At 53.0% G+C, this 24,985-nt stretch overlaps 5 protein-coding genes across 5 annotated transcripts in view; 2 read left to right on the top strand and 3 right to left on the bottom strand.

The window, feature by feature from the left end:
- Positions 1-252, bottom strand: part of Nploc4 (NPL4 homolog, ubiquitin recognition factor) — a 59,180-nt gene extending 58,928 nt beyond the window's left edge. The window contains exon 1 of the mRNA XM_010618746.1: positions 242-252. Coding sequence (XP_010617048.1) covers positions 242-252 — 11 coding nt within the window. The remainder of the gene's footprint in view (positions 1-241) is intronic.
- Positions 253-1,117: 865 nt separating this feature from the next.
- Positions 1,118-5,190, top strand: Tspan10 (tetraspanin 10). Its single transcript, XM_010618619.1, has 3 exons — positions 1,118-1,311; positions 2,366-2,994; positions 4,800-5,190. Exons 1-3 carry the CDS (start codon positions 1,276-1,278, stop codon positions 5,167-5,169), a joined length of 1,035 nt encoding a protein of 344 aa, XP_010616921.1. The 5' UTR covers positions 1,118-1,275; the 3' UTR covers positions 5,170-5,190.
- Positions 5,191-6,538: 1,348 nt separating this feature from the next.
- Positions 6,539-8,408, bottom strand: Pde6g (phosphodiesterase 6G). The gene is made up of 3 exons (XM_010618620.2): positions 8,073-8,408; positions 7,105-7,145; positions 6,539-6,780 (listed from the first exon to the last, which is right to left on the bottom strand). Exons 1-3 carry the CDS (start codon positions 8,216-8,218, stop codon positions 6,704-6,706), a joined length of 264 nt encoding a protein of 87 aa, XP_010616922.1. The 5' UTR covers positions 8,219-8,408; the 3' UTR covers positions 6,539-6,703.
- A 3,980-nt stretch (positions 8,409-12,388) lies between these two features.
- On the bottom strand, positions 12,389-14,539 carry Oxld1 (oxidoreductase like domain containing 1). The gene is made up of 2 exons (XM_010618621.3): positions 14,264-14,539; positions 12,389-13,581 (listed from the first exon to the last, which is right to left on the bottom strand). Exons 1-2 carry the CDS (start codon positions 14,321-14,323, stop codon positions 13,162-13,164), a joined length of 480 nt encoding a protein of 159 aa, XP_010616923.1. The 5' UTR covers positions 14,324-14,539; the 3' UTR covers positions 12,389-13,161.
- Positions 14,540-14,652: 113 nt separating this feature from the next.
- Ccdc137 (coiled-coil domain containing 137) lies at positions 14,653-24,088 on the top strand. The gene is made up of 7 exons (XM_010618747.2): positions 14,653-14,692; positions 14,919-14,997; positions 15,131-15,264; positions 17,304-17,526; positions 21,278-21,360; positions 21,593-21,672; positions 21,868-24,088. The coding sequence occupies exons 1-7, from the start codon at positions 14,653-14,655 to the stop codon at positions 22,087-22,089; spliced, it is 861 nt and encodes a 286-aa protein (XP_010617049.1). The 3' UTR covers positions 22,090-24,088.
- The last annotated feature ends 897 nt before the right edge of the window (positions 24,089-24,985 follow it).

Here is a 24,985-nt window from a genome sequence, read left to right on the forward strand (position 1 = left end):
GCGCCTCCGCCCTGTCCGGGAGCCGCCCCGCCCCGCCCGGCCCAGCTAGGGTGAGGGGCTTGCAGATGGAGTCTGTGCGGGGCTAGAGGTGGCCCTTCATCCCCAGGCCCGGACGATGAACCCTCAGAAGAGACAAGCTTCCAAAAATTCACCCAAAATGCAGTTGGTGGATTCTGGGGAAAAACAACATCCCAAAGAGTTTAAACTGCGTTTTGAACAACTTATGTGCCTTAGGACCAACTTCAGCGCCATCCACCTCTAGGAAACTAAAAACTACACATTTTAACCTCGTAGTTCAATTTCAGATTACATTCATTTAAAAACGAGAGGCCAGGGATTTAACTCAGTGGTGCCGTCGCCTGCCTCGAAAGCGCAAGGTTCCGATCTCGATCCCCTGAACCAAAAAATAAAATAAAAACTGAAAAGTATTCAGTGGCAATGTACTTGCCTAGCTTGTGTGAAGCCCTGGGCTTGCTCCCTAGCACTGCAAATATATGTATAAATTATATGAAATTACATTATGTACATGTGCTCAACATCTCTTTTGCCCAGAGGACTTGTCTATTGATAAATATACTCACATCTCACACACATCCCACACGCAGCCAGCCTGGGGAGGGGGTCTGTCCAAGGCCAGAGAGTTGATGGCAGGTGGGGACCCAGCACCGACAGCCGCGTGCTCTGGATCCTTGCGGAAGGAGGACTCAAGGTGACCATGACAAACTTCTCAGAAGCTCAGAAAGGCAGGTAGGGGAGCCCCAAGCCTAGGTACCAGGAAAGGTACAACCCGACCAGTAGATGCTGTCTTTTATTCTTGCAGTGAAGAAACTGGGAGAGTACTCAGACTGCTGGTGCATTCTTATGATTGTTACTGTGAACCAACCAATGTGTCTGACTGAGGTGCTGGTGGAGCTGCCAATGAACCTGCAGGGCTGAGGCCCACACTGGGGCCCTGCAGAGATGGCCGTGAAGTGAACACTGTCAGCCCTCCCCAAGGGGGGCATGTGCAGTGCTTTTGGAAAGTCCCAGAGCCAAGGCTGAAAATAAGGGGCGGACAAGAAAGTCTGCATCTCCACAAGCAGGGGCCGCCTTGAGCCCTAAAATGTGACTGCTCACATGATCCTGCTGTGACTCTGGAGTGTGCGTAGCACTTGCAGCTGCCCCCAGCCTGAGCTGCACAGCTCGTGGAGCAGACCAGGGCCCCAATAGCCCCAGCCAGAGAGGGATTGGTCATTTTCCTAGCCCTGCGCTGAGGGCTTCTCTTCCAATAAGAGGATGGATGAGGGGGAATGGAGCCCACTGCTGCCACAGGTAAACCAGGCTGAATGGCCTCATAGGGAGGTGTTCTGCAGCCCTGAAGCCCCAAGGGAGGCCCTGGGCTGGGATCTCACCCCACCCTAGCACCACCCCAAGCCTTGCTTGGTGCTGGGCCTTACTATCAGGTAGGTGTGCGTAAAGTGGACAAGCTGGTGAGATTGGGGGTTGAACCCAGGGTCTCACACAAACCTACCACCACTGAGCTACACCTCAGCCCATTGCCCTAGTGCTGGCCTCTGGATCTAGGGGCGTAACTCTGGTTCAGGGAGCAGGAGAGGGTGAAGGTTATGGACATCCATGGTCTCTGACAGTCCCGGTCTGGCCATCTGGTCTTGGCAGACTGTCCATTTGCTCCTGATGATTCATTTGGGCCAAGGGCTAATTAGTAGCCCGCTTGGCCTCTGCTGCAAATTCAGAGTAAAGGAGCCCCTGGTGGAAGGGGCAGCATCTTCTCATGGAAAGGGGAGCTTTGCTTGAGCTCTGACCTCTCCCCCACGTCACACTCTGGTTTTTTTGTTTTCTTTGGTACCAGGATTGAACTTGGGCTGAGCTAAATCCCAAACCCATATCACACTTTGTTTTGAACAAACTGAGTACCTATGGGGCTGCCCCTCTCCGTGGGTCCCTCCTCCCCACAGCTGTCCACTCCCAGGCTGGTTTCAGAGAGGAGGTACACTCTGCAACTACATGTGGTTACTGCACGGGTCTTTACCCTAGAAGACCCATTTGGGACACAGAGAAAGTGTCCTGCCTGCACTTTTCTGCACTGCAGGAAGGCAAGATCACAGTGGGCCCTTCCATACCTCAGGGATGGGGGAGAGGAGAGGAACATTTGTCGAGTGCTGCCTTCTCAGTTTTCACCACAGACCTTGCAGAGTGTGGTTGTCGTCCCATTCTAAAGGAGGCTGGGCCCATGCAGCCACATCTGCAGGCAGCTAAACCTCCCAACCCTGCTGGGGAGCCTCCCTTGCTGATTGTCCTGATTGCCACAGCGTCTGAGTGACTAGGATCTCACTGGTGAGGTCTCTGATTCCCCTTCTCTCTGCAGGATGTTGTAGGCCAGGAGCCGCCCCTCTCCATGGACAGTCCAGCCACACCAAGCCACCTAGGTCCAGCACCTCAGGGAGACAAGTTGGGGACCTGGATCTGCTGCTGCTGTGTTCCTGGAGCCAAGCACCAGGCCTCAAGGGGAGGCCCTGCCACCTCCCTCCCTGTGGGGAGCAGCTGCATCAAGTGCCTGATCTTCCTCTCCAACTTCCTCTTCTCCCTGCTGGGCCTGCTGGCCCTGGCCATAGGGCTCTGGGGCCTGGCTGTCAAAGGGTCTCTGGGAAGTAATTTGGGGACAGCCCTCCCCCCAGACCCCATACTGGGGCTAGTGCTTGGTGGGCTGGTGGTCAGCATTGTGAGTCTGGCTGGCTGCCTAGGAGCCCTCTGTGAGAGCAGCAGCCTCCTTCGCTGCTTCTGGGGGGCCATCCTTGGCCTTCTGGTGCTTGAGGCGCTGGCGGGGGCCCTTGTAGTGGCCTTCTGGGGTCCCCTACAGGATGGCCTGGAGCACACCTTACAAGTGGCCATCATGCACTACCAGGACGACCCAGACCTGCATTTCCTCCTTGACCAAGTCCAGCTGGGGTTGCAGTGCTGTGGGGCAGTGTCCTACCAGGACTGGCAGCGGAACCTGTGAGTCTGGGGTGAGCAAGAAAAGGGCAGCCCGGGAAGCCACACACTCACTCTCATGGGTGTGCACATTAACAGGTGCCTGTGCACTTTCATGGACACACATACTGGTGGGTCTCATGCATATGAACACTCAGGTGTCCACATGCACACACAGAACAGTCTTATACTCAAGCACACTCTCCTAAGGATACATTCACAAAATGCCAACATAGACACACACAGAGATGTGCACACCCACCCAGGAGGTGCTGGAGTACTTGCCTTTTCTGGCTCTGCAGGCTTGGGCCCTGGGTCAGCCCTTTTGGGCAACTTTTGGGCCCAGGCTAAGCCTCCTTCCAGCCAAACCCAAGGGGACACATGGATGTTAATGGAGAATCCAAGCCAGCAGATTTAGAAAGTCACTTTTTTTGCCAGGCATGGAGGCCCATGCCTGTAATCCCAGCAGTGGACAGGCTGAGACAGGAGGCTTGCCATGAGTTCAAGGTCAGCCTGAACTATGTTTGAGAGCCTGTCTCAAAAACCAAACCAAACCCAACCTTCTATTTCTCGTCAGCTAGGACATTTCAATGTCAAATGAAAATAACTTAGGTTAATTCAGAATTAATTTGATTCCACTGTTTTTGCATGCGTGCTTGCATGTGTGCATGTGTGTGTGTGTGTGTGTGTGTGTGTGTGTGTTTAAACATTGTCTATTTGGGGACATAATATATTCTTTTTTCTTTTTTGTGATACTGGGGCTGGAGCCCAGAGCCTCACACTCACTAGGCAAGTGCCCTCGCACTGAGCTGCCCCCACCAGCTCCTCAATGCAGTACATGTTTGGCAATTTACTCTCCATGCACAGACACCTGAGCAGCTTCTGTCTTTCCTGTGATGCCTAGGACAAAAAGTATGCTTCTTGTGGGCGTGATGGTACATGCCTATAATCCCAGCAGCCAGGAGGCTGAGGCAGGAGGATTGCTGTGAATTTGAGGCTAGCTTGAGCTACATAATGAGTTCAAGGGCAGCCTGAACTACATAGCCAGACCCTGTCTCATAAATAAATATATAAATACATAAATACACAGGTTTCCTTCCTGAACCCTTCCAGCCCCGGAGCCACAAGAGATGGAGTCAGGGGAGATTCTATAAACTGCCCATTTGTTCCCAACTATTGCTAAAACATGTTGGGCCCCTCCAGGTATGGGGCACAGAGTGGAGTGCACAGGCGGCTGTGAGGCGGCTTAGGTCCAGCCCGCAAGTCTTCATCCCAGGGTCCAGAGAGACGCATGCAGGGCACTAGAGGCCCACAGAAGGCCAACAGCAGCTGAGGGCCCCCGCAGTCAGGAAGGATTGGGATGAGTGAGGGCAGCGCCCCTTAGCCCCCCAGGACTCCTAACAGCCCCCTTGCCCTTTGTCACTCTCAGTACTGCCTCTTCCCATGTGACCCCCGGCCCCCTTCAGAAGCACTTGGCTGGGCCCTGTCACCTTTGCCCAATGCAGCTCTGCCTGCTCCAACAAACTCATCTACAGAGTGAGGTCTTCCTACCGCCCCTCATCAAACCCTCGTCTCCCCTTCAGCTGTCGCAGTGCTTACTTTCCTATTCTCCCTCTCTGCACAAGCACGTGGGAAGCTTGTGTATATCTGTGTGCGTTTATGCCCTTGCATGTGTGTGTACACCTCACTGCATGTGCAAGTGTGGGCATGAGTGTGTGTGTGCACATGTGCATGCACGTGAGTGCATGTATGTCGTGTGTGCAGTCATGAATCTGCAGGTGGGTGAGACAGTGGCCTGCCCCCAAGACTGAGCCTCATGTGTCCTGCAGGTACTTCAACTGCAGCTCTCCAGGGGTGCAGGCCTGCAGCCTTCCTGCCTCTTGCTGTATCAACCCTCAGGAAGACGGGAACTTGGTGAACACCCAGTGTGGCTTCGGGGTACTACACCTGGACCAGGCCGCAGCAGGGCAAGTTGTATACCTGGAGGGCTGCAGCCCCAGGCTGCAGCAGTGGCTGCTTGGGAACATACAGACCATGGGCGGCTGTGCCATCGTCATTGTGCTAGTCCAGGGGGCTGAGCTCCTGCTGGCCACCCTGCTGCTGAAAGCTCTCAAGGCCCAAAAGCTAGAGGAGGACCCCAGGCTGGGCCCCCCTGAGCATGGAGCTACCTATGCTGCTTTCCCCACTGCACAGGGCTAAGGGAGGAGAGGCCAAGGTATAGGTGGGGCTCTGGGCTTCCCCTGGCTTGCATGGTGTGTGCATGTAGAGTAGTAGTCCAGGTAATTCACCCTGGGACTTCTCCCACTCCACCCTGTACCCATTTCCTGCCCATTGTTCCCAAGCCCTATAATCAACTTTGTAATGTTATCTGATATCATTCTGGCTTTCTTGAGGACCCACGTAAGTTCCCCCCACCCCTGCTCCTTGCAAAGGCCATCATGGTCTGTATCTGGTCACATCTACTTCTCATCTGGCTGGCACAAGTTGGGGTTCCTGCCTCTGACCCTGGACCTGATCTGCCTCTGGTCAGCTTCCAGCCCCTCATTTCCTCACCTGTAGGGGCCCCTTCCCTCTCTGGGGCTTCCTTCCCCTTCCCAGCCTGTGGTGGGGTTGACGGTAAGGCCAACACCTCTCTTACCAAAAGGAATTTTGGGGAGGAGGGTACATTGGCCACTGGAGGGTACCATGCCCATGGTGAACTGCCATGTGAGGAATGGCAGGGAAGTCCCAGCCATCCAGGCTCATTGTGGCTGTTTGCGATTGTCCTGTGAGCAGAACCAGAGAGGGCCCTTCCCAGAATCATTGATTGTTCCTGTGGGAAGACACAGCCATGCTGGTCGGGAGCACTTGGGGCCCCGAGTGTGCCACCCAGAGAGCTTGCACAGGTGTGTGCAGGTGACTTGCTCCTGTGTGGTGTCAGGAATGGGATCCCCAGGTCACCAAGCACACATTTGGCTGGGGTGTGGGCTCCTGACCCTAACTCTGTGCCTCAGTTTCCTTGCCTGGTAGGTAGGGAGATGAGCTCCTACCCCGTGGTATGTGGCCAGTTCCCACCTTTCCGGTGAGGACGGCCCTGGCCACCCGCATGCACTGCTGACTATGGCCACTGGGAGATGGGGGTGGGGGATGTGGCCTAATCCATGTGCTGTGTTGCCGAGACTCTGTAAGCTGGTTATGTGATGCATGGGTTTTGTGCCCTTTCCACCTGGACAGCCCATCCTGCCCCCACTGCTCACCGCCCTGCACCTTCCTCCATGTGTCTGGGCCAAAGCAATCCTCACTTTCGGTTCTGCACCCCCTGACGTGCCTCAGACAAGCAAGTACACACTAATTTATTTTGAAACAGGGACAGCAAGGTGGGCCATGTTAGAAGGGTTGGTGCATGAATGCAGGGAGCTCATTTCTCCATATACGCTGAGGATTCCTGACCCACCATGTCCCACCCTGGGCCACCCAGCTGGGGGGGGGGTAAGCACCAGGCACTGGGATGTGGGGGACACTCCTGTGTGCATTCCAGCTGCAAAGAGGGGGGAGCCTGGGACTTGGCCATCTGCAGACCTGAGGGGGTGGGCCAAGGTCTTTGGAAGGTGAGCAGGGTGATCTGGGGGAGGTGGCAGGCTCCAGGGCCTGAGGTCACCCCATCCTGGAGACCAGATGCAAGTAGGACTGAAGGCTCTGGACAGGGACCCTAAATGGGGCTCACAGCAGGCAGCTGCAGGCTCCAGGCAGCTGGCTAGATGATGCCATACTGGGCTAGCTCGTGCAGCTCCAGGTGGTTGAAGGCCTCCCAGGGGCAGATGACTGTGATGTCTGCAGGAGGGGCATGGTCAGAGAGGGGCCATGGCCCCAGGGCCACCCATCCCAGGCCCTTGTTTTCCACATCCCAAGAGGAGGCCGTTGATCTGCCCAGCAAGAGTGCCTACCTTGGGTATACCAGTCAGAGGGAAAAGCTGGGAAAGGAGGGCCTTGTGCGCAGGGCAGCAAGGGTTCCTCCTGGTCCTCTGGCTGGTGGGCCTACCCCACAGGGCCCTCGCTTGTGGGGAGTGATGATTGATGTTGGGGACAAACAGGCAACACCCTGAGTAGTAAGCAGGGGAGGCAGGAAGCACAGGGGCAGCTCCTCAGGATTCATACCTGTTCCCAGGCCTTCCATTCCGGGGATGTCATCCCCAAACCTGCAAAGACAGAGGCGTGGTCAGGAGGGTGGGCCGAGGTCAGGACCCAGTCTTCCTGCTGCCGGGCTGGCTGGAGCCCCCACTCTGCTGCAGATATGGAGGTGGTGGCTACCCAGAGGGTTGAGCCAGGATGGGGCTCCAGGTGGTGGGCAGGTGTGTGGGAGAGCAGAGCCGGGACTGTGGAGGGCGTGGGGTGGCGTGAGTGCCTGCTGCGGCGTAGGTGTGGTGTTCCTGGAAGGCTTGTGAGGCCCAGTCCCCAGTGTATCAGCACTGAGAGGTGGTAGAGCCATAGAGGGGCCCGGGGAAGGATGATTGGGCCACGTGGGCACACGGATTAATGGGGCTCTTGCAGGACCCAGTTGTAACCCATAAAGCAGGAGTGAACCCGGGCCTCCCCACTCTCAGCTTTCTGTCTCACCGTGTGACCCATCTACCCCTCTTATTGGCTCTCCCACCATGATGCCTTCCACCATGTTGTGAGGTGGCACGGGGCCCTCAGCAAAGGGGAAGCGAGGGGCTTGCCCCACTTGGAACTTGCACCCTTCCAAAATATGAGCAATAAGCTTCTTCTCTGCATAAAGTATCCAGCCTCTGGAATTTTGTCATAGCAACAGAAAAAGAGCAAGGTTGGGCCTCTGGGAATGCACGTGGCCGTAGCAGGCTTGTGTGTGCACAGATGTGTGTGGATGGAGTGCACACACACCCCTGAGGTGAGGCAGTGGCTGAATCTCTGGATGGCAGTGGGTTGCTTTCCAGAGCTCCTTGGCAGTGGGACCTGGAGTGGGTGACAGTCCTCCCACCTCAGGCCTCAGGAACTGCCTGGCCCTGGCCTGGAAAAAGGCAAAGTCCCACTCCGCCCTCCACCTCATCTTCCTGTGAAGCTTGGGGATCACCTCTGCCCTTCCAGAGGCTCCCCTTCCTGCTTACCCTTGGACACCTTTCTTGGGGGGCTTGCTCTTGAACTGCCTGGTTTGCCGCTGCTTGAACTTGGGTGGCCCCTTTCTGGGGGTGACAGGTCCTCCTATCACCCTGGTGGCTGAGCGGATCTCGGCCTTGGGCAGCTCCAGGTTCATGGTGAGGATGGCAGAGACACTGCAGTGACCCTTGGCCGCTGGACGCCCTCAGGCTGGATGGGACTCCTCATGCAGGTTGAGAGAGGACAAGGTGGGGGTCCCAGTCAGCCCTTCTGCTCCTGACCCCTGTCCTGGAGCAGAGGACCAGCCCCACCATCCTTCAGTGGCCTCCTTCCGGCTCCTCTTGGGGCTGTCCCCCCTCCCAGTCACCCGCATTGCCCTGCCTGCCCAGCCACACTCCCCACTGCTGCTGGCCATGCACACTCTGGGTGTCCCTGTGCCCTGGTCTCCCTTGCCCCCACCCCACGCAGCATCCACACCAGACCCATCCCGCGGTCGAGATGCCCCAAACCAGGCCTTCTCACCACCTGTACTGCAAATGCCTGCCGAACCTCCACCTCTTCCTGCAGCCTTGGAGTCTGAATCCAGCTGTCACTATTGAAAGCCTCTGGGGACCCTGCTAGGGCTGGGATGAGACCCCAAGGAGCCCTTTCTGGCCCAGCAGTTCAACCTCAGCAGCCTCACGCCATGCCACTGAGCTAAATCTTTGGGGATCTAACTGGGTCCTTGCGCTTGCGAAGCAGGCTGCGGCACCACAGAGCTAAATCCCCGGCCTTCTTGACAGATCGCCTTGGGTTGTCTCACCCTCCCCACACCCCTTTCAGGGGCCTTCTCTGCCTTCTCCCGCATGGTTACTGTGTCCCCAGGTCCTCATTTATTTATTCATATCACAAATTAGCCCAAATTCCTAGCTTATCAGTGTGCTTGTATGATGGTCTTTCCTCATATTTATGTGCTTATTGTTCTGTTTATCGCCTGTCCTTTGGGTGGGTCAAAGTAATGGTGAGGAGTAATATCCCACAAAACAAGAGGCAGGGGCACTCCAGGGGAAGGGTCCCTGCTCAGGATGAGCTGTCCGCTGAGCTGTGTAACCCTTGTCTTCCTGGCCCCCTTCAAAGTCAAGCTGAATGGGCAGGGAGGGCACTGCTCTCCTGGGCTCGCCGTATCCTCCCTCTGCCACTGCACTTGGCGCGTGCTTTGAGTCAGTGTCACCTCCTGGCTCTGGCGTGGATGCTCTGCATGAGGCATTGTCCTTGTGCCACTGAGGGTGACCTCCCCCGCCCTGCAGCCTCTTCCAGATGCCCTAAGCCCTGGTAACCTTGGCTAAGGGCAGCTCACCTTCCTCTAAGCCTATTAGACCAAGAGAGGGCTGGGGATTTAGCTTAGTGGTGCCACCACCTGCCTTGCAAGTGGAAGGACCTGAGTCTGAGCCCCGGTACTGAAAAGAAAAAAAAAAAGGACCAGAGAGAGCCTCCTAATTTCCCTGGGACTACACAAAATGCCCTATACATGCTGCCAGACTATTCTGATGCTATACACACGACATGAGCAGGGATACCGTCCCTGGCCTTAGATTCCCCAGGGAACACCTTCTGGGGTCCCCTCTCCTAAATGACTCCAGCTTCGGGCCACCACCAGCTGTTTGCTGGAACACTGGGGCTGAGACTGACCAGGAGATGAAGACAGGTGGCGCCATTTGCCCCACCTTCTGTCCCCCAGGTGCAGCCTCTGTCCTTGGGGCTGACACCAGGCTAGGAGGAACCCAGGCTCAGGAGCCTGGTGGTCCTGGCTGCTCAGCCCAATGGCCCCCACTCCTTGCTTCCTGAAAGCATAGGCTGAGGCAGACCTCCTCTCTGGATCATGAGCTCATGGTGGGCAGCTGGTGTCCTGATGGAGATCTACCTACTGGATATTGTACCCGTGGAAATCCCGTAACTGGTGCTACCTATCACCTGAGGTTCTTAGACCATCACACTGCTGGCCTTGGGGACAGCGGCACACACTCTGATACTGGGGAGCAAAGGAGGAGGTTGGCTGTGTCCCCTCTGGATGGTGGTGGATGGACTCCTGAAGACCCGAGAGCTTAGCCGAGGTGATAAAGGCCTGTGGGTTCCCCCTACCCTGTCTAGATAGGCAGATGCCTGGTTGCCAGGAAAGGCACAGGGTAGGTCACTACTCACCAGATACTGGACGGGTCTGGGGGGCCACAGGTGCTGGTGGCTGATGTGGCTCAGCAGGGTACTGGCTCTGGCATTTATCCTGCTGCCAGTAAGTGGATTAAGGCTCCTCTCTGATGCCACACTAATGAGATTGTTGGGCCCCCAAGGATTCTAGGGACAGGCAGAGGGCTAAATGGTCAGGGGCCTGAAGGAAGGACACTTGGCAGGTGGCTGAGACAGGGAGGGAAGTGCGATCCTGAACGGCCATGGGTGGGTCTCTCCCTCCAGAAGCCACACAACCATCTTACAGATGGCTCTGGCTGGCGGCTTCCCCCGCCTCCCCCTTTTGAGTCCTGATCTCTGAAGAACCCACCTCTATGGCCCCAATGACCTGTGTATTCCAGCCCTTCTTCATTTCTTTGGTCTCAGATTCAATCCCTGACTCTTGCTCCGATCCCAGAGCCTTTGTACCTGGTTGTCTGTGTGGTACAATTCCTGTGTCCCACCTCTTCCCCCAAGTTCCCTCTTCCTGGGTCTCCAGAGCTCTGCCCAGTGTTACTTCTCAGGCTAGACCAGGATGCATTTCAGTGAGGACCTTTCTCCCTCACACTCATGGCGTTTATATGTTTGGATGATTTTTGGGTTAACCTTTATATCCTGCAATGGAGAATCAGGGTGGATTTCTACCAGTCCCAGTGTCCAGCCCGGGTAGTTCAGACTCTCAGTAGGTAGCTGCAGAACAGACGATCACGAGATCCCAGCCAGAGTGGTGGAGCAGGTGAGCTTGGTGGCTCTACACCCAGAAGGTGGCTTGCCCTGCAGCAAGGGGCTGAAGACCAGTGGCTTCTCCTGGGGGACATCTCACGACTCACTGGCCTGTTCCAATGGCGACTCCACAATAACGCTGATTTCACAGGGTCCAGTGATAGAATATATGTTAACATACACAAAAGCACACAGAACACACAGACCTCACCCTTTGTTGATATTTCTTTTTCTTTTTTTATTTTGAGACAGGGTCTTGCTAAGTTGCTAAATTGCCCAAGCTGGACTTGAACTTGCAATCCTGCCTGTGTCTGTATTTCTTTTTTTCTTTTTTTGCAGTATAGGGAATTGAACTCAGGGCTTCACACATGCCAAGCAAGCACTGTAACACTAAGCTACATCTTCAGCTCTTTTTAAACTTTTTTTAAAATTTATTTTTATTTTGTTTTCTTTTTTGAGATAGGATCTTGCTTTATAGTGCAGACTGGCCTTGAGCTCACTATGTCACCCATGGTGGCCTTGACCACTCTCAGGAATCCTCCTGCCTCAGCCTCCCAAAAGTGCTGGGATTACAGCTGTGTCCACCATGCTGGGCTTGCTTTTATTATTATTTTTTTATTTTTATTTTTATTTTTTGGTACTGGGGATTGAATCTAGGAACCTCGCCTTTGTGAGGCACGCATGGCGCCACTGAGCTAAATCCTGGTCCCTTTATTTTATCTTTAAGACAGTCTCACTAAGTTGCCCAGGCATCCTTGAATTTGTGATCCTCCTCCCTCAGCTTCCCGAGGAGCTGGAATTACAGGCATGCACCAACTAGCCTGTTCCTTTGTTTCTTTGATAAATCCCTCATCATTGCCCACAAGTTCAGGAAGCCCTGAAACACACCAAGCCCTGCTGCGCTGCCCTGTCTCTGTGGAAACTCTTTACAGGCGTTTCAGAATGGGAATGAGTTGGGGTTAGACTGTCTATGTCTAATAGATAGAGTCACCATACTCATGCTTTTCAGGGTCCACCAGTGGCTGTTTCCATACCATGTACATCAGCCTTCAAGAGGCCAGCCTGACCTAAGGGTGTCTTATGTCCACTAATAAGGTACCCGCCCACCTTATAGTCTCATGGTTCTGTTGTCACAGATCTACATAAAAAAAAAGGTACATAGTAAGGGCTTGTGTCTCAGCTAACATCCTTCATGAAGTCATTTTACAATCCTAGCTTTTCCCTTATATGAGGAGACAAAATAGGTATGTGTGTGTGTGTGTGTGTGTGTGTGTGTGTGTGTGTGTGTGTGTGTGTGTGTATGGTTGATCCAGGACTGAATAGGCTATTTGCAAGCTTTTCCCTTATGAGGAGACAAAATAGGTATGTGTGTGTGTGTGTGTGTGTGTGTGTGTGTGTGTGTGTGTGTGTGTGTGTGTATGGTTGATCCAGGACTGAATAGGCTATTTGCAACCATAGCTTGGAACTGATCAGGGAAGGGGTTGGGGTGGGAAAATTTCCATGAGTCAGGGAGGCCACTGGGGATCCTAAGATAAAGTCCTACCTTGGGTCAGGGTGGCCAGGACTGTACCCTAGAACTGGGATTGGTGCCCCTGGACTCCTGGTCCTTCCATTGCCAACTGCTTGGGGAGCCTTGGCCAGGTAGTTGGAAGAACAGGTCTCTGAGTGGCATCCAGGCCCCTATGGGCTGGTAGGAAGGGGGTCTCTCCAGGACCCCAACGGGGACTGAGGGCAGCTGGATGGATGGGGTCCTTCCCAGGGTGCTCGCCAAGGGTTTTCCTCCAGGAGATAAGGTGCCCCCCTCCCAGCTACAGGCAGAGTGTAGGCAGAGCTGAACTTCAGTGGGACCTGCGGGTTGCTGGGATCGGGAGGGGCATCACTTAACCATTCAGGGAGAGGGGGTCTTATTTCACCCTCACAGACTGAAAGCTGGAGCTGCTTGGCAGATTTCTACCAGTCCCAGTGCCAACTGGTGCCCATTTGCTTAGACAAGGCACCCAGGCCTTATGGACAATACAACACTTCCTATTTAACCACCATGGAGAATGTATTTATTTTCAGGAAAAGTCAATAAACAATGGCACCTATTTATTGTGAGCAAAGGTAGCCACTGCTTCCTGAGCAGAAGCCACCAGTTTAGGTCTCTGTCTGGGGTGACGGTGTCTCAACCAGGCTGGCTCAGCCACCACCACGTGTGCGGAGCTGGATCTCCATCCTGAGGAAGGCCTTGAGGTTCTCATCCGCCACGTGCTCCTCCAGGGTAGCCAGGGCTCGCTCCCCACCGTCCTTGTAGTGCTGCAGTAGTGCCTCTGCATATTCCACCCACACACAGTTGGGGCAGCCGCTCATACAGCAATTTGTCGGAGGCCTGAGCTCAAGTGGCAGAGGGTAGAGAGGTTCTGAGGGGCCCACACTGGGAAGGGAGGTCTCGGGATGCCTGGTGGTACCTGCACCTGCTTGAGAGCCCCTCTCCAGGTGGTCCAGCCCTGACTCTCTTCGGCTGTCACCAGCCTCCACTTGGCCATGGTGCCTGTGAGAATCACTACCTCTTTCAGGAAGGCTGGAGCAGTAGTTCCAGCTGGAGAGCCAGCGGGTCCCCTGAGGATGCAAATAAATAGGACTCTTAGGGAAGATGGAAGGCCTGGCCTGTCCCTGATTCTGGGGATCTTTCATCCTTCCTGTTGCTGAAGGTCAGATAGAGGACTCCACGTCCTCATCTTCTCCACCTCCACAGAACCTTAGAAAAGTTAGCTCATCCCTCTAGCCTCAGTTTCCCCACCTGTAAAATGAGCATCAAGATTTCGAAGACATGACATGGACTCGTGAGAGGTGCTAAGTTCAGGGGGCCAGGCGTTGAGTGTGCATTCAGCAGATGGGACCAGGACGAGGGGCAATACTGGGCTCTCGGCCTCGGGGCTGCCTCTTCTGGTCTAGTTAGTGCAGATAAGCCCTGCCCATCCGCTGATGGACCATTCTGAGGAATCGCATCACCTTTACTCTAGTTCGCTGTCGCATGAGAAGGCCAAGCCTTTCGGGTCTCAGACTCTAGGCCCAGCAGGTTCGGGTCCCCCTGCCTCTGTATTCGCCCCAGCTACAAGACCACCGGTTCCCTACAGACCATTCCTTTATGAACTCCCGCGGGGCGCATAGCTCCTCCGCACAGCCCAGTCTCTGGGTTTGGGGGGCTCGAAAACATCAGGCGTTCAGTAGAGGGACTAGCTGGCCTTCCCAGACCTGGGGCACATTCTCAACCTCACATCCACACTCTGACAGTACTTGCCGAGCTGCAGACCGTAGCGCCCACTGCCCGGCCTAACCCGCAGAAGCTCCGAAGTAGCATAGCAGCTGCAAGGCGGCAGAGGCGGCGGCCAATCCCACGCAGAAGAGTAGCCGCACAGATCCAATGAGCTTGGGGCTGGGCCCAGGAAGCGGAAGTAGCGTTTTGGGCGGGGCCGTGCGCGAGGGCGGAATGGTTTCCGCTGTCAAGGCTCTGGGGGTGGTGATGGCGGGTACTGGTCGCCGAGCGGTAACCCCAGCGGTGTCGGCGGGACCAGGGAGCCCGGGACGGCGGCAACCACGCAGAAGAGTAGCCGCACAGATCCAATGAGCTTGGGGCTGGGCCCAGGAAGCGGAAGTAGCGTTTTGGGCGGGGCCGTGCGCGAGGGCGGAATGGTTTCCGCTGTCAAGGCTCTGGGGGTGGTGATGGCGGGTACTGGTCGCCGAGCGGTAACCCCAGCGGTGTCGGCGGGACCAGGGAGCCCGGGACGGCGGCAAAAAGGACTGTCAGCGAGCTGACACACTTAGGTGCACACACTTGGGGTGGGCCCAGGGGCTCCTCGAGGGATGATGCCGTGACCCACTCTCCGCAGAAATCCTTTGAATATGTGGAGACGTGAATGCATCTGGTTTTGCCTGGGCTCCGTCCCCCGTATGAGGCCAGCAGTGCCAGGCCCCGCGGATTTTTGGAGCGCCTTTCGCCCCAGCATGCTTGGAGAAAGCAGTTCCAGGCACCGGGTGAGAGAAGCAGGCCTTCTCCCTGCCGGTCCCGTGACCCCGTTGTTCCTCTTTCTAGGCTTGGGCTCCTTTTCTAATTCAGTTTGTGTTTTACCTGGGACGGGTCTCAACCCCCGCGGGTTTTCTTTCCCAGCAAAGAAAAGAAGAAAGTGAATTGCAAGCCTAAGAATCAGGATGAACAGGAAATTCCTTTCCGGCTGCGAGAGATCATGAAGAGCCGTGAAGAGATGAGAAAATCCCTCAGTTTCAAGAAGAGGAAGAAGGAGGGTATGTTTGGGTCTCCACTATGTGGCAGCAGATTTGTGTGTCTGAATCTCCCCAGTTGCCCAAATCCTACTTCATAGTGTTTCAGGCAGAGGAAACAAGACCCAGTGCTGAAGGAAAAGGGCAAGGGAAGCAGGACTGAAGGAAGACCAGTGTCACCAAAGCCAAAGCAAGGGCGGTGTCATTGTGGTTCCAGGGGAGACTAAATATACAAGGAGTTTCTGGAAGGTGGGGATCAGTTTAGGGAACCAAAAGGGGTTTCCCCTCTGGGAAAAGAAGTGTTGTTGTTGTTGTTGTTTTTTTATCTCCCAATGTAATGGAGTTGGGGGATGTTAACGGAGATGACCAGTTTAGATTTACTTTAAAGACATCACCAAAGGGAGTGGGTGGATACATCATCAGTGAAGCTGTTACCAGTGAGGAGTGATGATTCTTTGGACCAGGCGCTAAGCAACAGGCAGAAAGAAGTGGGTGGATTGGAGATTTAAGGAGGAAAATTGGTCAGACCCCTCTGAAAAGCTTGCCTTTCTCATTCCCTACCCCAGTGTCTGGTTGGGCCTCATGCCACTCTGGGTGTCTTGGACAATGGGGTCAAGATGCTTGTACATTTTTATGTATATACATATTTGCTTTTCCAAACTGATTTTACAGCAATAGTTTTATAGATTTTTTTTAGTAGAAAAACATTTATTGGTACATTTTAGGTATACTTAATGATGACACTCAACATAGGGAATTTTGGGGTTTTGTTTGTTTTTTGTAGTAGCGGGGATTGAACTTGGGTCCTTGCGCTTGCGAGGCAGGCCACCGAACCGCTGAGCTAAATCCCCAGCCCTCAACATAGGGAATTTGCATCTGTACATGGTACTTCCCATCCTTTTTCCCCATTCTCCCCTTCCCCTCAAGCCCCTTACTGTTTTGATTTATAAACTTTATGATATATAAACTTTAGCTTTTCTGCCAAAGAGATTATGAAATTAAGAGATAAGAAAGCAGGGTTAGAGGAGATGCTGGCCCAAGTGGAGGATGGAATTTTTTTTTTCTTTTTTTTTTTTTTTTTTTTTTGGTGTTGGGGCTCTGCCCCAAGGTTTTGTACATGCTGGGGCAGGTACCCTACCTCAGAGCTATATTCCCAGCCCAGGATGGCACATGTGTGAATTGTGCTGCATTGAATTGATGCCTTTTTTGTTAAATTATTTTAAAAATATAAACTCAGAAGTCTGGGGATATAGCTCCATGGTAGAGTGCTTGCAGAGCACACTCAGGGTCCTGAATTGGATCACCAGCACTGGATAAAAGCGTGTGTGTTTGAGTGTGTATGCAAGCATTAGGCACACGTGCACTCACATACTTGGTAGAGTCAAACAGTTCTGAGAAGTATGAAGTGAAACATGAGCCTCCGTATCTATAAAGGCTGATCCTTCCCCTTGAAAAAAATGTTCTGTACAACCTTCCGTGGAGAGGTATTATTCATATTTTCATAACTTCATTATGTAAAACCTCTTCTTCATATTATTGTTCTATGGTCTGTGTTCATTTATAGAATCTTTCCACATCCATATGGGTAGCTCTGTTGGGCTTGCTTCAGTAGCTGGGTATTGAAATTTGTGGATGTCAGGCATGGTGGTGCATGCCTGTAATCCCAGCACTTGGGAGGCTGAGGCAGGAGGATCACTGTGAGTTCAAGACCAGCCTAGGCTACATAATGAGTTCCAGGTGAGTCTCAACTACATAGTGAGACCCTGTCTCAAAACCACCTCCCCCCAAAAAAATTTGTGGATGAGCAGAAGAGAATCCATAGGTTTTCATTTGCTTTTTTCAGTTTTGCTGCAATGGATGACAGACACATACCAGCAGGCTGTGAGGTCACATCTGTAAGGATGGCCTGAGCTGAGCATTTTAGATCCTCTTTGGCTGCTTCCACTTGAGCCTGGTCTTCTCTTCCTTATGAGGGGAAGTGAGCTTGGATCACTTGCCTGGCACCATCTACCCCCTCCTGACTCTCATGCCACACCTTTTCTGGGGTCCTCCTTTGTCCTTAGCCCAGGTGGCCTTCAGGAACACTCTGGAGAAGGAAGCAAAGGGATTAGAGCCTGATATCATGGTTCCCAAGTTCAAGCAGGGGAAGGGAGAGTCCGATGGGGCTTACATCCAGCGCATGGAGCAGGAGACCCAGCACGTGCTGTTCCTCAGCAAGAACCAGACCAGCCGGCAGCCGGAGGTTCAGGAAGCTCGCAAGAAGGAGAAATCTGAGCGGAAAAAAGCGTGAGTCGGGGGCCAGACAGGTCAGAATCTGCCTGGAGGCCCCAGCAGGGCGGGCTGTGGGTTCTGCAGTGACAGAATTTTGTTGCCACATCTGCCCCTGTCTACTTCTCGATTCAGGAAAAGCAAGGTCCTGGTAAGGGCAGAGTTCAGCGGGGAGAAGGGTCAGGTCATGCAAAGAACTTGCTTTGTTTTTTATTTTCTCTGGAAGAGCATGAGGGCTTTAGGGCCCAGTCATCTGCCTTGGACAGGCTTCTCGCTACTGGGATGTCTCCAAGGGAATCAGTACTGTAAAGGGATCTGGGTGAAGATGATATGCAGCCCTAGCCTGGACCTGGGTTGGAGTTGTTTCCAGTGTTCTCCTTCCTGGTCCAAAAGAGATTCCAGAGCCTTTGGCTTGGTCATTTGTACAAGTTCTACAATTGCTCAGCCTGGTGTTCTCATCTGTAAAGTATACTGAGATAATGTCACTGTCCTGAGGTTTAGTTATCCTCTTTGTACAGTTACTAAGGATGGTGTCCAGACAATAGCACGCCTGCCCTCTCCCTCCTGCCTTGATCTTCCTCCTGGCCTGTGGGAGGGCAGGGAGGTATTTTCAACATGCAGTCTTCTTTTCTTTTTTATTATTTTTTATTTTGGGCAGTACCGAGGATTAAACTCAAGGCCTTTTCACTGAGCTAAATCCCAAAATTTCTTACTTTGAGACAGGGTCTCACTAGTTGCCCAGGTTAGGCGCAGACTTGCCATTCTCCTGCTTCAGCTTCCTAGAGTGCTGGGGTTACAGGTGTACACCACCACACTTGGCTAAGCAGTGAGATAGATTTCTTTTTTTTTTTTTTTTTTTTTTTTTTTTTTTTTTGGGTGGGTTATGGTTTTTTGAGATGGGTTCTCACTATGTAGTTGAGACTGACCTGGAACTCACTATGTAGCCCAGGCTGGTCTCGAACTCAGTGATCCTCCTGCCTCAGCCTCCCAGGTGCTGGGATTACAGGCGTGCACCACCATGCCTGGCTTGAGATAGATTTCTTAAACACAGCTTTCCAGATTAACCAACCCAAGATTTTATCAAAGTTAGGATAAAAATATCTATAGCTGCCAATTTTTCCTCTTTGGGGGCACAGGGAGGGTAGGAGACATCCCTGCCCAGTACTAGCAGGCTATGAGAAGGCTTCTTGCTTTCCCTAATTCCACTTATACTGTTGTATATCAGGAATCAGATATACTGAGCCCTGTGTGGCTCAAACGGGCACGTCAGCTGGCAGAGTCGGGCTAGCATTACTCCTTTGCTAATGGCTGTCATCGAGGCCTAAGTCCCAGTCTGTGAAGTGGCAGGGCCCTGCTGAGTTACGTGCAGCTGAAGTCAGAGAGACCTCAATTACAATCCTTTCCCCTGAATTACTTCTCACTGGCCCTGTGGGTTGCTTGCTAATTGTACCCGGTCCCAGTACCAGTTTCTTCTGTCCTAGCAAGATAAGCAGTGCCAACTCTCTGACAGCCCAGCCTGGCACCATCATGCCAGGAGTTCGGCAGTAATTCACTAGATGCCTTCAAAGCTCCCTATTCCTTCTCACGATTGTATTCAGTGAATACTGGATGTGCTTGGGGGCTTTTGTCCTTGCTGCCATCAGCAGCACTGACCAGGACCCAGGATTCACTATATTCAGCTTCACTGTAAGTCTCGTTCTGTCTGTTCTTTAACCTTTAGCTGGTGCTGTGGTGGCTCACAGGAGGCTGGGACCTACTGCAGGGGTCTCCAGTGACGTCCATTTCCCCTGACTCTTACAAGGGAGGGTGTATCTTTTTTTTTTCTTTGAGATAGGGTCTCACTATGTAGTCAGCTGGCCTTGCGAACTCTCAATTATCCTCCTGCCTCAGCCTCCCAAGTGCTGAGGTTCCAGGGGTATGACACCATGCCCAGCTAGGGTATAACTTTTTTTTTTGGTTTTTGAGACAGGGTCTCACCATGTAGTTGACACTGACCTGGAATTCACTACGTAGCCCAGGCTGGTCTCGAACTCACAGTGATCCTCCTGCTCAGCCCCCACCCCCACCCCAGTGCTGAGATTACAGGTGTGTGCCACCACACCCAGCTAGGGTATATCTTTTTGATTCTGTAAAATCTGCAGAGTAGATGGGTTGTAGTGTCTCCCTTTTTCTGAGTCCTTGTAGTACTTGCAGGCGCATTAGGCAAGAAAATTACATTCTAGGAAACTTAATTCATATATATAGCCTAAACCCACAGTTGCTACCGACCGTAGGGGAGCAAAGACTGGATTTCACGAGGAGAACAGGGATCTTCAGAAAGGTGGGAGCAGGTTCGGTGGTGACAGTCAGAAACCACACAGCACTGAGTAGTGAAGGTAGTAGCTGCTGCAATTTTATTTCTAACTCTAGATGTATATATACTAGTTTCAAGGGCACACTTCAAGAGTGATTCCAGTCACAGGCAGGCATGAGAAAGATGGACAATAGTACTGTAAAAGCTAAGACCACAAGGTCAAGGTGAGACCACACCTATACGCAGTCAGAAGGGGAAGTTTGTAAAACAAAGGACTGGCTTCAGCATGTCACCTTCAGGATCACCTTCAGGACTTCACAGTCCGGGGCTCAGAGTCAGCACTTTGGCCTCCCGTCCTCTTGTGCCCCAACACCTCCCCATCTCTAGGAACATCTAATTGTTCCTGATCTTTCCTGGGCCCAGAATACAATTCTACAGATAATGAACAAATAGTAATAAAGACAAAATAGAACAGAATTACAAATGAACCCAATGTCCCCAAACTGCAGGCAGAGAGGCCAGCTATTCTCTTCACGGCTGACTTTGCATGCGGTGTGTGCCAAGGACTTCCAGGAGGCTGAACCCCGTGGGGACGACACCTCGGGTCTGGTTTCTGCCAGGTGACCGGCATTGTCACGCAGACTCCACTGGAGTGGTCGTGGCACACAGTGGTCCCCAAACTTATTTTAAGACCTTAGAATTTGGCAGTCATAACTTTCCACAATAGCCTACACTGTGTGTCCCAGACACAGTATACTTTTTTTCTTTTCTTTTTTTTTTTTTGGTACCAGGGATTGAACTCGGGACCTTGTACTTGTGAGGCAGGTAGAAGAACCACTGAGCTAAACTGCTGGCCCTACAGGGTGTACTTTTTTTTTTTTTTTTTTTCCTGGTACTGGGGATTGAACTCGGGTCCTTGCGCTTGCGAGGCAGGCCACCGAACCGCTGAGCTAAATCCCTGGCCCCTAGGATGTACTTTTATCTTTGCTCTCTCCTTCTTTTTCTATCAGACCAGGATTGCTCTGCAGAGCCAGTTTCTCTCCCACTCTTCATTTCTTTCTCAGATAAACTTTGCCACTGCTTTTTGCTCAAAAATAAATAAATAAAAGACATTAGAATTCAACGTCATCATAAGGTGCTACAACATTATCTCTGGGACTTTGCTAGGCCATTTGTTTAAAGCAGCGTAACCAGCACTCGGGGCAGGATGGTTCTCTGCAGTGTCGCTGTCCTGTGCATCTTAGTATTTGGCAGCATTCCTAGGCTGTCCAGTGTTACAGCCCAAAATGTCCACAGACATTATCAGATGTTCCTGGGCTGACAGCCACCAACTGGGAACCCTCAAAAGGCCTAGTGACTGCAGAGCTCACTCTGATGGATGGATCCTCTCTGACCTCTCGAGAGTGGGGTGGCCCCTGCCCGCTCCTGATTGGGGCAAGCATCATGCTTTTGGAAGGCATCATGCTTTTTTTCCAGGTTCCAGAAACGGCGACTGGATAAAGCCCAGCAGAAAAAGAAGGAGAAGGCAGTGGACAGGCTAGAGCAGGAGCTATTGAGAGGTAACCCTTCCCAAAGTGGCTCTGTCCCTTCAGACCTACTCTTCAGACCTATTCCTTCCACCAGCCCACTTATTTCCCCAAGTCCATAGCCCGCAGGCTAGCAGATGAGTCCATATTCTGTGTCCTGGCTTTGAGGACAGGGAGTGGGGGTGGACAAGAGTGGCAGGGACTGTAGGCACCAGGGCCAAGGTGACGTGTAGGCAGCAGCCCTTTTTCCTTTCTGTTCCTCCAGACACAGTAAAGTTTGGAGAGGTGGTCCTGCAGCCCCCAGAGCTGACTGCCCAGCCCAGGAGCAGCACGAGCAGAAACCAGGTATGTAGGGATTAGGTGTGCAGAAGCTGGGGAGTTAGCAGTATTGTCCTGTGCTGCCAGGAAACAGCCAAGGCCAGTGCTGTGTGTGTTATAGGGTGTACCAGCACCTCACTGGGCTGAGAGCTGTTAAGAGTCCTAGCCCTTGCCATTTCCCTCCTCCAGCCCATGTGTCAGCCTTACCTCTCTCTTTCTCAGCCTGGCAGGAAATCGCTGATGCTGAAGATGCTTTTGAGCCCTGGCGCTGTATCCCGGCAGCCTCAGGCCACCTCACTGGCCCGGCAGCGGATTGTGGAGGAGGAGCGGAAGCGGGCTGTGCAGGCCTACCAGGCCCTGAAGAAACTACAACAGCAGCAGGGGGTGCCACCACCACAGCTGCGGGGCCACACTTCCCAGAGGAAGCCTGAGGCACATCTGTGATGGAGACTGAGGAGCCTGGTATCCTGGGAAACTGACTGGGGCTTGCCATACCTGAGCCAAGGAGAGATGCAGATGCAGATCCTTTTCCTGGATAGAGGCCACACACCAACTCAGTGTGGAGCCTCCAGATCTTTCCTCGTTTGTTCCCCCTGCAGACTGTCCCTTCCCAGTGACCACTCAGGGGCCTGTGTCTCACACAGGGCTACTCCCCCATAGATTGGAACCAGTGTCTTGCTTCTGAGCCTAACTTCATTCTGCAGCAGAAAAGTCCAGGCTCAGGGAACCAAGGGCCACCTTAAGAAGAACTGAGTCCTAAAATCCGGACTCTGAACACCAGTTAATTATTGAGACTGTTGCTATAGCTCAGGTCAGCATTAAGAGGCTCCCTCAGGCTTAACACAAGCAGGGCCAGGCAGGGCAGATAAGCAGGCTAGCGGGAGGGCAGGCAGATGCCAGGGTATGGCTGACCCCTAGACCACCTGTTGGGTCTTTGCAGGGAGCCAGGACCCCACCCTGCCTGTTAGTAGACTCCACCCTCAGAGGCAGGGGAACCCTAGCCCAGGTTTGGTTGGGATAGATATACCCGGAAATAGAAGCAGCTCTCTGGGAAATGGGGCAGGCCAGAGAGGCCAGGGATGGAGCCTCCCTGGGACTCTGGTTAGGCAGCAGGGCTGGTGAGAGTGCCTGCCCATGCAGGGCCTCACTGGGTTTGACTATTCCACCAGTGCCAGAGGGAGCACCTAGCCCTCAGGTGAAGGAAGGCAAGAGGTGTGAAGGCCTTTGGGACTGTATACTTCCCCGTATCCTGCCACCATGAAGGTATTCCCAGAGATCTCAGCAAAATCCCAAGTCTGCCAGGAGTATGTCAAAGTGCTGGACTTTTGTGTGGTTTTTTTTTTTGTTTTGTTTTTTTTGGTACCAGGGATCGAACTCGGGCCCCTGTGCTTATGAGGCATGCAGTGAAACCACTGAGCCAGATCCCCGGCCCTGTGTGATCTTTTAATCTCCTTCCCCAAGTTTGCATTTTCCAGAATACAGTTTCTTAAAATTTTGCTATTTTTGATATAAGAACTGTTAGCCTCTGAAGTGGTTTTTGCTACCTTGTGACACTCACTGGTGGCCCACTCACCTGGGTGGGTGACTGGGATGGGTGTTGCTTTGAGTTCTACCTAGCAGCATTGAAGGCCTCAGGCCAATTAGAGAAGTGCAAGTTCCGGCAATACTTGCCACCTGAGAAGTGTGAATCTTCCTGAGCTACTGTCAGTGACCATGCAGATGTCTACATCCATCCATTCCAGAGGCCACGTGGTAAACACACCTTGATCATTTCCAGTCCCATACCCCTCAGGGCCTAGTTTTTGCAATTGTTCTGGGCTCTGACACCTGGGCAACTCTATGTTCCTGAACTAGTCTGAGGATACTGACAGCCAGGCTGTGGCACTGGTACTGTGCAGTGTCAGTACTGACACTGGGTGCGTGGAAATCAGACCTGGGTGGTGGAAAGTAGGGTTCACCAATCCTCCCACAGAATCAGAGTGCCTTGTTCTTGTGGTGACCCAGCCAGCTGCAGGCTTGGTCCAGGCTAGAGCCTTGTACATTCCCAGGCACTGATGGTATTTACTTTGTTACCCAAAACACTGAAAGAACCTAGTATGGCCCTTAGGTTCCCCCAAAATGGGCCTTGCATGAAGCCCCTGGTGTGCATTCTTTCTCTGGAACTGGATCTCAGAGGACTTCCTTGTGAGAACTCTCCTGCTGCTGCTGTTGGGGCGATTCAAGCTCAGATTTGGCAGAACAAAACGGTACCAGGCTATTCTTTGATTTGGCTTCAGCCTCTCCTGTGGCATGATGTCTGGCAGGGTGTGAATGGAGCCTGTGATGCTTCAGCCAGGGAGCATGTAGGGCCTGCTACCCAGCCTCCTCTGTGCTGGCCCTTCCCTTCCTGGGCATTCCTTCCCCCTCCTGCTTCCCCGGCACAGAAGATGGCCTGCTGCAGAGCCTAGGGAGGGACTGTGTGAAGCCTAGCACTGGGGTAACACCGGGGCAGGCAAGGCCAAGTCTGAATCTCTGTCCTTTCTCATCCCTGTCACAGAAGAGGTCACACACACTGGATGAGCACAAAATCCAGGGTGGGGTACAAAACCAGGCTCCCAAAGGAGCCTTACTTGCACAAGGCACACAGCCAAGGGGGTTCTGACCACCTCCACAGCCTCGGCTTGGTTCCTTCCCTTCACTTCTAGCATCTTCCTCTTGAGGAGGAAAGAGCAGAGAGAAGCCTCTGGGGCTTTTTGCCTTCCTCAGCATTGGGATGGTCTCTTTCCACATAAAGGGAAACCTGAACTTGTGTTTAATTTGGAGGTGGAGACAAAAGCAAAGAATGAGGTGGTCCTTTACTCCTGCACTCAGGCCTCAGTACCCTGGTCTAACTGCGCACACGGGAGACTTCCCAGGTGAAGTTCCTCCTGACAGCCAACTCAGAAGTGTATTCATGTTCTTTGTCAGCACTGCAGTACTGGATGAGGTAGGTGATCCTTGGGTTAGGCTTGATTTGGCGGGAGCTCCAGATTGCTCAGGGAACCCCCAGGCAAAGGCGCATTCAGGACCCTAGCCTCACTAGCATCACCTCCCAGATGCAGGACTGTGTTCACCTGAGATGTGGGGGAGCTAGGACACAAGAATGTGCACCACTGTGACCCCCAGGCTGCTGGGCACAGAAGGCCTCAAAAATGGGGTCAGGCTCCCTCCAGTGGGAAGGAAGGTAAAGAGAGCTGGCATTGTGGGAGTGGTCACTCTCTAACCTTCCCCACCTCACAAGACTCCCCAGTCGATAAGGTGTGGGACTGATGGCTTTGTAAGTGTGGCTGTCATCCATGGTGGCCTCCTCTAGCTCTGTGGC

Source organism: Fukomys damarensis, unplaced genomic scaffold, assembly GCF_012274545.1.
Source record: "Fukomys damarensis isolate Sample0158 unplaced genomic scaffold, DMR_v1.0_HiC HiC_scaffold_23, whole genome shotgun sequence".
NCBI lineage: Eukaryota > Metazoa > Chordata > Mammalia > Rodentia > Bathyergidae > Fukomys > Fukomys damarensis.

What these genes read in the sequence shown, in the direction of transcription:
- Tspan10 (XM_010618619.1), top strand. Translation starts at nt 1,276, where the DNA reads ATGGATGAGGGGGAATGGAGCCCACTGCTGCCACAG. An exon ending in GGAGCCCACTGCTGCCACAG is followed by an intron (nt 1,312 to 2,365) that starts GTAAACCAGGCT and finishes TTCTCTCTGCAG; the next exon opens with GATGTTGTAGGCCAGGAGCC. An exon ending in CAGGACTGGCAGCGGAACCT is followed by an intron (nt 2,995 to 4,799) that starts GTGAGTCTGGGG and finishes TGTGTCCTGCAG; the next exon opens with GTACTTCAACTGCAGCTCTC.
- Pde6g (XM_010618620.2), bottom strand. Translation starts at nt 8,218, where the DNA reads ATGAACCTGGAGCTGCCCAAGGCCGAGATCCGCTCAGCCACCAGGGTG. An exon ending in CCCAAGAAAGGTGTCCAAGG is followed by an intron (nt 7,146 to 8,072) that starts GTAAGCAGGAAG and finishes CTGTCTTTGCAG; the next exon opens with GTTTGGGGATGACATCCCCG. An exon ending in AATGGAAGGCCTGGGAACAG is followed by an intron (nt 6,781 to 7,104) that starts GTATGAATCCTG and finishes CCCCTCCTGCAG; the next exon opens with ACATCACAGTCATCTGCCCC.
- Oxld1 (XM_010618621.3), bottom strand. Translation starts at nt 14,323, where the DNA reads ATGCTACTTCGGAGCTTCTGCGGGTTAGGCCGGGCAGTGGGCGCTACG. An exon ending in GCGCTACGGTCTGCAGCTCG is followed by an intron (nt 13,582 to 14,263) that starts GCAAGTACTGTC and finishes TTGCATCCTCAG; the next exon opens with GGGACCCGCTGGCTCTCCAG.
- Ccdc137 (XM_010618747.2), top strand. Translation starts at nt 14,653, where the DNA reads ATGGTTTCCGCTGTCAAGGCTCTGGGGGTGGTGATGGCGG. An exon ending in TCTGGGGGTGGTGATGGCGG is followed by an intron (nt 14,693 to 14,918) that starts GTACTGGTCGCC and finishes CCCCCGTATGAG; the next exon opens with GCCAGCAGTGCCAGGCCCCG. An exon ending in AAAGCAGTTCCAGGCACCGG is followed by an intron (nt 14,998 to 15,130) that starts GTGAGAGAAGCA and finishes TTTCTTTCCCAG; the next exon opens with CAAAGAAAAGAAGAAAGTGA.